We start from the raw sequence: 10,818 nt of genomic DNA, 5'->3' as shown, positions 1-10,818 counted from the left end.
GTAACAAGACGACTCCGACATGCCAACGAAAAGCCTGCCGAAAGCTTAACAGCTACTATTGTCCCATATATTATGGCAGCACGTTATATTTGAAACAGTTCATTTGAACTTTACCGACGTAGTTTTAAGTGAACCTGGAGTCATTGGAAAGCTAAATCGACATGCTTAAAAAAAGAACTCTCCTCCAACTCAAAAGATGGCCGGAGATGAGCGAAAACTAATGGCAAACTCAGTAATTCGAATTCGGTTCTAGCAGCAGGCAACAAACTTCAAAATTTTACCCTGACCTGACCAACCCTTAATCACATATCGAGAAACCAGCTGCAAAAGAATTAAAAATTTCACGGGCATCAGTCTCTTGGGCTATCTCATTCTTTAAGGGGGCCCATTTGTTGCATGTTACGTACTGTCGTGGACTCGCGGTGGGTGGTTGATGCCCGGGCAGCGCCGCCGCCCTGTCGCCGACGAAGGCTGTCAAACCTCACCAGGACCGCCACCGCTGTCGTTCCATCAAGGCTGGGGCCTCTGTCCCGGCCTTAGTCGAGTCCCCTCTTCAGCTGCGGCGTCACTACAGCGCTAGGGAACCAGATCTGGTTGTCCTAGCTCCGGCGCCTGGGAGACCACCATTAACGCGGTCGGTTGCTCGGGCATTTTTGTCGGGCAAGATTAGATTTGGTCATATTGCTTTGAACATCTCGAGGGAGCCCAGAACTCGATAGAGAAAATGCAAACGGAGGTTCGTTCTGCTTCTTCATGCCGGAGCCATAGACTCGCTATCTGGTCTTCATCTAACTCACACTACGCTTGAAGCAATCCAAATGCCACAAGCTCTCTTCTTCCTTCTACACCCAAGCTCTTTCTCTCTCTACATCCAAGCTCTTTTCTCTCTCTTGAATGTATGCTCTTTTTCATTTCAATCTCTGGTATTGAATTTGTTCTTTCGTGTTTCCAATTTCTAAGCTTCTTTCCTTCAAACTGAGTTGGAGATCTCGATATGAGAGAGACACTGAGACGACATGGGTGGTGGTTGCAGGCTCTTGGTCGCGGTGGCGGAGTTCCTTATGGGCGGCGATGGTGACCGCACTTGTGAAGAAAGGAGCAACAAGAAGAGCGAAAAAATGAAAAAAAAAAAAAAGATATTAACAAAGAAGCATTTTGTATAAAAAGAAAGGCTAATATCACAAAAGAAAAATCATCCGATAAATTTACCCAAAATTAATTTTTTTTATCATAAAAAACTTCAAACTCGTACGCTTATGACAAATTCAGCATAAGGTAATTTTTTTACCACAAAAAAGTCTAAATCGGTAAATCTATGACAAGTTTTCGTTAAGTTAGGTTAATACCATGAAAAATCTTAAACTGATACATCCGTGACAAACGGAAGGTAGAACTCCAAGTCAGTACACCCTCAACTGCCGAGTATTATCTATCTCGGCAAATTGGTAGTAAAATTTATCGGAAAGTAATAGAAGACAAATTTGTCACGCGTGTATAAATTTGATACTTTTGGTAGTAAAAAAAAAATTAATTTATGGTAAATTTATCATGAATATACCAGTTTAGAGTTTTTCGTGATATTAACAAAAAAAGACTTTCGAATTAGCAAACGTGGCACTTGCTTGGATCCATAGTCCGATGCCTTCCTACATCAACAATATAAAAGAGAAAACATTAAAAAAAATTAAGCATTGTACTATTTCGTAACTTTTACATCTTACTTCTATTGTTTGAGTGCTGTGCATTTATGGAAAATATGGTATATGATATACACGCTATAAATAATTTATAGTAGATCGATTTCCACTTTCAAAGTCAATAAGTGAGATGAGAAAGTAAAAGTGCCAAATCGTTCGATTCTGGTCGGGTTCCTCTCCATGCCCGATTGGACCCGGACGCGAAAGCATCATGTTTCTTTCGACTCGGCTCTAGACCCTATTCAAATCTAACCAAATTGGCTTTGCACTTTTTACATATATATATATATATATGTGTGTGTGTGTGTGTGTGTTTTTTTTTTTTTTTGTGTAGTACAACAATTAAAGTAAGCGGATTTTCACTTTCGACTTGAACAAGTCGGATCAAAGAGTGGCCCATAGGGGTTGTGGCCCACGGCAATTCCGGTCCCCATTGACAAATTCCGACCTCACGGGCCCCACAGCGGGGCCCACTGAATACTTACTCATAGAGATTGGAAAAGATAGGCGAAATTAATGATCATTTTGACAGCTGATCTGACCCGCCCAACCCCTTTTAAAACAATAGAAGTGGGAAAAAAAAAAAGGAAATTGGCGAAAAGCCCTTGGAAGCAACGTGTCGCGACGGTACTGGTCGGAGCGCATCGAGTTCATGGCGTACGGGACAAAAACCCCACCGCTAAGAGAAAGCTTGCCCGTAATGCCGGATAAGGCTCTTCGACGGCGACAATTTTGGCACGTGGGGCCCCCGACCCAGGAAAAAGGGAGAGGGAGAAAGTAGATAAACTTTTTGCAATTCAGGTCCCTATAGTCTTAAGAGTTCGCATCTCGGTCCCATTTTCTCGGGGGAATTTTGGAGTCTCCCCCGCCGAACTCCGATTTTTTTAAAATTTTATCCCACCAGACCATAATTGAGATTTGTATTCGACACACCGATGGTGTTGAAGAATTCTTCTTTTTTTTGCTTTTTTTTCCTCTTCACGCCAGCAGTCTCGGAATTGAAATGTTAACCCGCCTCTGGAATTAATCTACTTGCTAAAAAGTGAGGATTGTATTTGCGTCGTTAGGCTTGTGTAGTTACACTTTTGCGTTGTCGGCGTACAGAACAAAAGCCTCGATAATTATCGAGTCAACATTGGCTAGCGGAATGTGACACCTCCCTACATGTTTCACGTGTGTGATTGAGATCCCGCATCTGATCTTCATATCTGTAGGCCCATTAAATGCAAGTTCATGTATTTGCGAAGCGTGGGTAAACATGTATGGGTTTGTCATTAAATTCTTATCTCGAGACCAACCAAAAAGAGGGACCATCGGCCATCATAAATGCGACATCTATGCGTATAGATTTTTGTGGTATACATTGTCAACTCAATATGGATAGCTTGAGGAACTTTTACTTCTCCTGGCTTAATATAAAGGAGTTAATACTGACACTGAACACTGATTATCTCCTTTTTTTTCTATGATAGATCCCCCTCCAATTAATGCGATATTGATTTATTGTGACAATGAGATTGGTAGAATTACAACAAGCTATTTACTAAGTTAGATAAGGAAACTTTTCTTCTGTTGCTACTATCCATATGTGTTTATATGGCGTCTCCATATCGACTTATTTGGGGAGGCCACTGCTACATGTAGTTAAATTGATCTTAGTGAGATTTTTTAATCTAACATTACGAACTTGTAAACTTTCAAGTTTCAACAGTTAATATCGAGCAAATTCAATCTAGAAATGTGATGAGAATTCTCAACTAAACGAGTAGCGCTTGGGCTATTTTTGTCATCGGAGCAAAATACATGTAACAAAAATGAATCCCCGAGAGAACGATATTAAAAATGCACAATTTGTGGTAAGGCACAAGCGTCTCATTATAACGATCAGAATCAGTAATTTGCTTCACAACTTTAATGGAAATTCAGACGACAAGGGAGGACTTAAATGTGGTGCGCCATGAACAAGTATGGTACAAAATCGTAATTTTGCATAGTACAAGGATCAAAATTAAACTTCTCCATTTGCTTTCGAAAAACAGATAAAAGTGCAATTTAAAGAAAGAAAGAAAGAAAGGAAAAAGGCGAAAAGCCGAAGGCATCGGCCACGTCAGAGCGGATAGCGACGAGCGGGCCCCACCTGCACCATTTTATAATTTCAATGATCTCCTTCTCTCCCCTCTCTGCGATGCTATCTGCGACTCGTCGCCACATTAGCCCACCCACCGTGAATCAACACGAACACGCGCCAGCACGCGCGCACGCACAGCCTCTTCTTCTTCCTCTCTCTCCCTCTCTCTCGCGCGATATAACAACAGCAACCACCTGGTCCTTAATGCCGATCTCGTGACGGAAATGGAATCCACCGGCTTCGGCCACCGCCGATCTCCGTCCGGCGATCGCTTGCTCGGCGTCTTCCCATTCTCGCCGACTCCCGATTCCGCCTTCCCCGGAGGCGGCGAGCTCAACGAGGCCGAGGTCTGCTTCTCCGGCGACTTCCCAGAGCCGAGGACCCGCCATCGATCGGCGCTCTTCTCCTCCGACGCGGCCCTCTGGGCCGGCGGCAGCAACAACCGCCATCTGTTCTCCCGGCAGCTCCAGGGCAACGGCATCCTCGCCGCGCTGCCCGGGGGAGCGGGGCCGCCGAACGTCGTGATCCCCTCCATTTCGTCGTCCCCGTCGAAGCCGATCCCGCCGTCGGTGCCGAGGCGGCACCCGGCGGCCCAGGAGAGGGAGTACTCGCAGTCGATGCCGTGCAGGAAGTTCCAGCAGTCGTCAGCCCCGATGAACGTCCCCGTCCCCTTGTCGGCGATGTCGAAGCAGGGGAAGAACAGGTTCTTCGAGGTGGACAACGATTTTGAGGACGACGAGATGCTTCCGCCTCACGAGATCGTGGCTAGGGGATCGGGCATGTCGCCGAGGACGACTTTCTCTGTGCTTGAAGGTGCTGGGAGGACTTTGAAGGGGAGGGATTTGCGGCAGGTGAGGAATGCCATTTGGCGCCAAACTGGGTTCCTCGATTGACGCCACTGAAATTGAATCCTATCGTATGTGGAGATGATACTTTTTGTTGCCTTGGGCGTATAGGACTTGGTTTATGATGAGTATGATTTTGTTGATAAAAACAATCGTGTAAAGGGTTAGTGAAAAGGGGTAATTTAATGGCGTATGGCCAATATCTATGTTGACTCTGTAACTTTTGGCGGTGAAAAAGCTTGATTTTAGCCAGTTCTGCGTGGTTTTTTCTGATGACAGTGTTTAGCATCATTCAGTCTCAGTACAAGTTGTCCGCGGTATAATTTGGTAGGTCTCTGTTAATACTTGAGGCTCAATGTACAATGTTTCTCCAGACAATTGGATAGAATATTCCATGCGAGGAATGTAAGAAAGGTTCTTCGAGTTTAGAGTGTGTACGGTGCTTGCTTTCTGATTATGTTGCGTTTGTGATGCTTAACCTCGCATCCGAGTTATCAATGTTGATGCTGCTAAAATGGATAGTTCCTTGGCGCAATCTAATCTTCTGAAGATCATTTTTGTTGTGTTCCTGTAATTTTTTTCCTTTTAGATGCTCATGGAGACTGTTGTTAAGCTTTAGACAAGTAGATGACTGATTCCGTTCTGAAGTTAGATTTGTTTCTGTGCATAGTTAAACATTCATGAAGGGAGCTTGTCTGAACCGACTGAATCTTCAGTTACCAATCTATGCCAAAGAAATGCAGGGAAGACTCTTTGAAATGTTTGTAGCTAATGTTGCAATTCATTTTTGTAGCCTTTGCAATGTTTGGCTTACATTTATCTTATGTATGTCATTGTCTCTGGAATCCTCTTGGGTTTATCGCAACGCAGTCCACTTCCAAGTCAGTCAAAAGAAGAGAGAAAAGAAAAATATTAAAAAGAAACATTCTCCAAGTTGCTGTTTTTGATTTGATGTTTGAAGCCCTTGACTGCTAGTGCGATCGTCTGAGGTTGTATTGCATAATCCAGAGGGAGGTGAGTTTGCTGACTCCAGAACTACAAGTTGATGTTATATCTCTTATGATTGAATCGGAGATTTTATCTCCTATATTTTATTCTTCTTTTCACATTTTTTCTCTACCCAATTTCCTGTGCGAGAGATGGGTTTAAAACTGACCTGCACTTAGCGGTGGCCATATCCCTTTCGAGTGCTGTCTAGACTCACTATGACTCTGTTATTGAGTTACTGAAGGACATGATACCTGTGCAAAAGAATAGCAGCTGGTGGTCTGTATTCATCAGAATAGATGACTTCATTGTGCACTAAGCCTGAAAGATTTACAAAGCATGCCTTTGCATTCAGGAGTTTATCACATTTCTGCATCACCAAATTGCCTCTGGCAAAATCCCTTTGTTGATTGTGAGCTTATTCATGGATTCTTTTGGTGTGATTTCTGAAGCAGTTGCTTCAATAAGCTGATTTCTGAAGCAGTTGCTTCAATAAGCTGCAAAACATTTAGCTTGACGCTTGGAGCCAAAGTGGCAGTCTAGCGAAGCTGAGGTAGAGAACAGTATATGTCTTTTCCATACATTAATTCTCCAACCCACTAGTGGAGCTTTCTATCTTTGTTGCTTTGTTAAGTTTTCGTGGTACATAGGGAAGCACTAATTCATTGCATTTGTTGCAAGAGAGACTGTCTCTCTTTGCTTTCTTTTTCTAGAATCAATCTTATTGACTGATTTCTCATTTGTCATTGGTTAAAGCAGGGGACTTGTGTTGACATTGGTTCAAGAGCAGAATGCTTTAGCTTTTTAAGGGCATTATTGAAACTGCATATGTTTGAATTTTGATCATTGTGCAGGTGACCCTCTTCCAATTTGGGAACAATGAACGCCTTGACTAGCAGGCAAAGGGCATCGCTTGATGTACGGACCTGCAGTCATTTCGTTGCTGTTTTTTCCAACCATTCTAGAGTTCTATCAGATGACTGTCTAAGTCCTTAGGAACTCCCCGCCAGGAGATCTTAAAACGACAGAAACCCCGGATCTTTTAGTTTGACTGAACCTAGGACAAATGGTTATCTTTGTTGGCTCTGGAGTTGCCGTGAAGTTTGCTCCTCTTAGTTTGCAGAAAGGATGAAAATGAAGTTGTTGACCTGTAGTCTGAACCGAATAGCACTTCAAATCCGATTCCTACTTTGCAATTGCCAGATAGGGTCGGGAAATTGCAGGGTTATGCACCTCCATCTGCTAGGCTATCAAATCTCTCTCTCTTGCCCCGTATCTTGCTTCCCTACAGAGTTTCCCCTCGTGTATAAAAGAGAGTTCTTTGAGCAAACTCCTGCTTGATGAGCATCATCTTGCCAGTAACAAAGAACTGGATTGCAGCTCGCCGGACGCTGTGCAATGATAATCTTGCTCGGAATTGGCGGGCACTTCTATAAATCCCCGAGGATCCTCGGATATCAGTGGCTCGAGAGATCATAAAGAACCCCTCTGCATTATAGAAAAATAAGGCGGTCGCAGCTTCGCTGTCGTTTAAGAAATATATAAAGTGCCTCGACTTCATATACTATGCACGTATTAGACTAGTGAAAAAAACATGGAAAAGGGATACTTGTGAATATTGAAATGTTAAACCATAAATCGGAATCTTATAATTATGAGAAGTGGATATGCATCATGAAAATTCATGGATCTGAAGGTCAAGACAAATGAAAATTACATGGGAAAGTGTTTCTTCAAATCCTTCCTATTTAGCTCCCATCTTTGTTTGGTAACTCATATCCTCTATTAGGTGGGTTGTTATTGTCATCGTTGCATCATTACATGTAAACGTCCCTATCTATACCTATAAGAGAAGGATTGATTCTTCTTCAAATGATGCCAATTTTGGTGGTATGTATCACCATTTATGATTATGACAATACTTCTCTTTTGGTGGGGCCACAGTTGATGAGTTCTAAACGGTGATTATCTAATATGTCGTTATGAACTTCCTCTTTCTTTGTTGGGGAAAATAAGACGTATGCCAATCCATGAGAGATCATTCAAGAAAGGGAGTCATAAAAAACAAGTATAAACTATTGACATTTGAAAAATACAAAGTGGACAAAAATTGCAAACTCTTGAATTATTATTAGACTTTGGAAAATGGATGGCTTAGATAAAATTACCAAAAACTTCTAAACTTAATGCAATTGTGTTAATTTAGTTCTAAACTTTTTTTTGCCAATTCAATCCTAAATGTTTTTACGTTTTGCCAATTTTGACCAGAAATAGCTAACCTGGATGCCGGCCGTCGTACGTGGCATGATCGGCGTTAATATGGACAACTTTTAATAATATCTTAACAATTTTTGAAATTTTCTTATAATTTTTTTCTTTTTCTATTTTGTCCCTGGCTTAGGGCCGGCGAGTCCAGAAAAAATACAAATAAAAGGGAAATAAAAAAGTAAAAAAAAAATCAAAACAATTATTAAAATATTAGTAAAATTTGTCCATGTCAACACCAGTCGTCCTATGTGGCACAATCGACGTATGCATCCGCAATTTTCGGCCAAAATTGTGAAAAAAAAAGTTTAGAATTGAGTTGACATTGCAATAGGTTTAGGATTTTTAGGTAATTTTCCGGATGATTCATAAATATTATGCTAACAATAATCGCTTGTATCGCTAACAAAATGAATAAACATAAACTATTTTCATTGCCTACAGAAATATCTAGATATGAATTGTTATTTATAATGAACATGTTCTTCTTTGATTAATTACTTCAAATGATACAATCATACAAGCGATCACTTTAAGAAAATATTTGTCCAAATAATTCATAGCGAACAGAGTGTAAGTTGGTGTTCGAACTTTCAAGTTGAGCAAGTAACTCAATGCTGCAAATTAACTTAGGTCCTGTTTGGTAAAACTGGAAAATAAGTTTTGAAAATTCAAGTGATCAATTGTAACTGTCAAATATATTAAATGCCGAAAATAGAATCTAAAAGTGGTTTGGTAATAGTTAGAAATTGATGATTTAACATGACTATTATTATTTTTTGTCAAACATAGAAAACAATCACTATTGGTATGTTTTAGCAATGTATTTGGGAAGATTCTAAGCGTGATCAATTATTTTTTCTGTTCAATGAATTAAGTAATTCTTCCCTTACTTATCACATTAAGTTTTTTGTTTCACTTAATTGAGTCCTTTAAATCCATCTTAAGTAAGATTAGGGAACAAGTTTAATTTCATAAAGTGATAAATTTTTAATTTCGGCGCTTAACAATATGATCAAACAGACCCTTAGTTTCTTAACCCTATTTGCATGATTCTTTATAAAATTTTGTATGTCTAAGCTACTAAAAAGGCGAACTGGATTTAGATGCCAATGTAGTCTTAAACCTATTGTATAAATGCCAATTTAGTCCTAAACTTTTTAATTTAATCAATTTAGTCCTAGACCTTTTGACAATTTGTCAATATAATCATTCCGGCCAATTTTGGCCTCCAATCACCGAACGTGGACATCACTATCCTATATGGCACGATCGGTACCGATGTGGCCAAATTTTTGCATTTCTTATACTTTTTTTTTAATTTGTTAATTTCTTTTATCCTTCTAAGGCTCCCAATGGACAACAAAGGTCACCGGCCCTTGCCTGTGGTGGTCGACGACCCACGTTAGACTTAGGCTCTGTTTGGTTCAGCATTTGGCCAAGAGACTTTGAGAAAATGCAAATACCTTTCGGCTAAAGGCCTTTTTCAAAATGCAAGCAGTGTTTGCTAAAGTGTATTTTAAAAACACATTTAAAAAACAACTTTGACGAAAATGTTGTTTGGTGAAAAATGAACTTTGTAAAATATTTTTTCTTTTTGAAAAAAAGGCGGCGGCGGCGACGGCGACGACCGGCGGTGGCACATCGGCGGCGGGCAGCCGGCGGCGGCGGCGACCGGCGGCGGCGACCGGCGGCAAGAACCGGCGAGGTGACCGGCGGCGGCGAGCGGCAACCTGTGGCCGCGGTGGCGGCAAGTAAAGGTGAAAAAATTAAAATAATAAAAAAATTAGTTGCATTTCGCCAAAGTGCCTTAGCCCCAATGCTCATTTGCAATGCTCTGGAGTTGGAGCTAAGGGACTTTGGAGAGCATTTGAGATGCAATTGCATCTTCCCAAAGTGAGTCAAAAAATGAACCAAACACTATTTGCATTTGGCCAAGGGACTTTAGAGCCCCAATGCTCATTTGCAATGCTGAACCAAATAGGGCCTTAGTAGGAAAAAAAAAAGGAAAAAAAATAATAAGAAAAAATAAAGTATTTATAAAAAATTAAAAATTTTGATTAAAAAAATTGTTCACATCAATGGTCATCGTTTACATCAGTAATTTCCAATCAAAATTACCCAAAAGAACTACATTGCAAAATGTTAAAGGTTTAGGATTTACTATTTATTTGGTAATTATTCGGTTAAGGATTTGGATCATTCTAACATAGAAGTAGATTAGTGCTTTCAACTTTGTTCTCATAGACCGGATATTTAGTTTTTTCATTGTCACCTTATTAAGAGCACGACAACCTCGCTCTTGTGTCATGTCATCCCCTTTGCATTCCCGAGTCAAGGGTTTTGCGATCTGTGCGACAGTATTTCGTGAAGTGGGGAAAGATGGCCCTCTTAAAAAACTAATGCAAGAATAGCTTGATTCACTGCACAAAATGAAAAGGTCATAGTCTACAACTTGTGATACTTCTTATAAGTTTTTGTTTGAGCAATCAAATAAAATCAATCGCTTGAATCGCCAATGATTAATGAAAAATTACAACATGGTTTTGATACTTCCGGCTTGATTGAAAATGTTGTCCTTTGATGAACTTTTTTTTTTTAATCAATTTATTCCCCTCAAAGTTCGAAAAAGTGAAACCAATCCATCAAAATCTATCCTCTCAGCTTGGTGTACTTTTGAAAGAGATGAACCAAATAAAATTCGAAATCTCCTCTGTACGTTAGTACTTGTTCTTTAGATGAAAGTATACAAGGACCAAGTGGCGACGTTTGCTGATCGATTGATAGCCATCAAATTATATAGATGGTGACCCCGAACCGATCCAACCCGACCTAGACCGAATAGGAGGGACCCGAGATCAATGGCAACCGAAATTTGGTTTGAGACTAAAAGCAA

General features: G+C 40.6%; 1 protein-coding gene across 1 annotated transcript; it reads left to right on the top strand.

Moving 5' to 3' along the window:
• Positions 1-3,874: 3,874 nt before the first annotated feature.
• Positions 3,875-5,044, top strand: LOC115741941. Its single transcript, XM_030675984.2, has one exon. The coding sequence runs from the start codon at positions 4,050-4,052 to the stop codon at positions 4,716-4,718; it is 669 nt and encodes a 222-aa protein (XP_030531844.1). The 5' UTR covers positions 3,875-4,049; the 3' UTR covers positions 4,719-5,044.
• Positions 5,045-10,818: the final 5,774 nt, after the last annotated feature.

The sequence above is a fragment of the Rhodamnia argentea genome, chromosome 7, assembly GCF_020921035.1.
Source record: "Rhodamnia argentea isolate NSW1041297 chromosome 7, ASM2092103v1, whole genome shotgun sequence".
NCBI lineage: Eukaryota > Viridiplantae > Streptophyta > Magnoliopsida > Myrtales > Myrtaceae > Rhodamnia > Rhodamnia argentea.
This window is presented reverse-complemented; position numbering and strand designations above follow the sequence as displayed.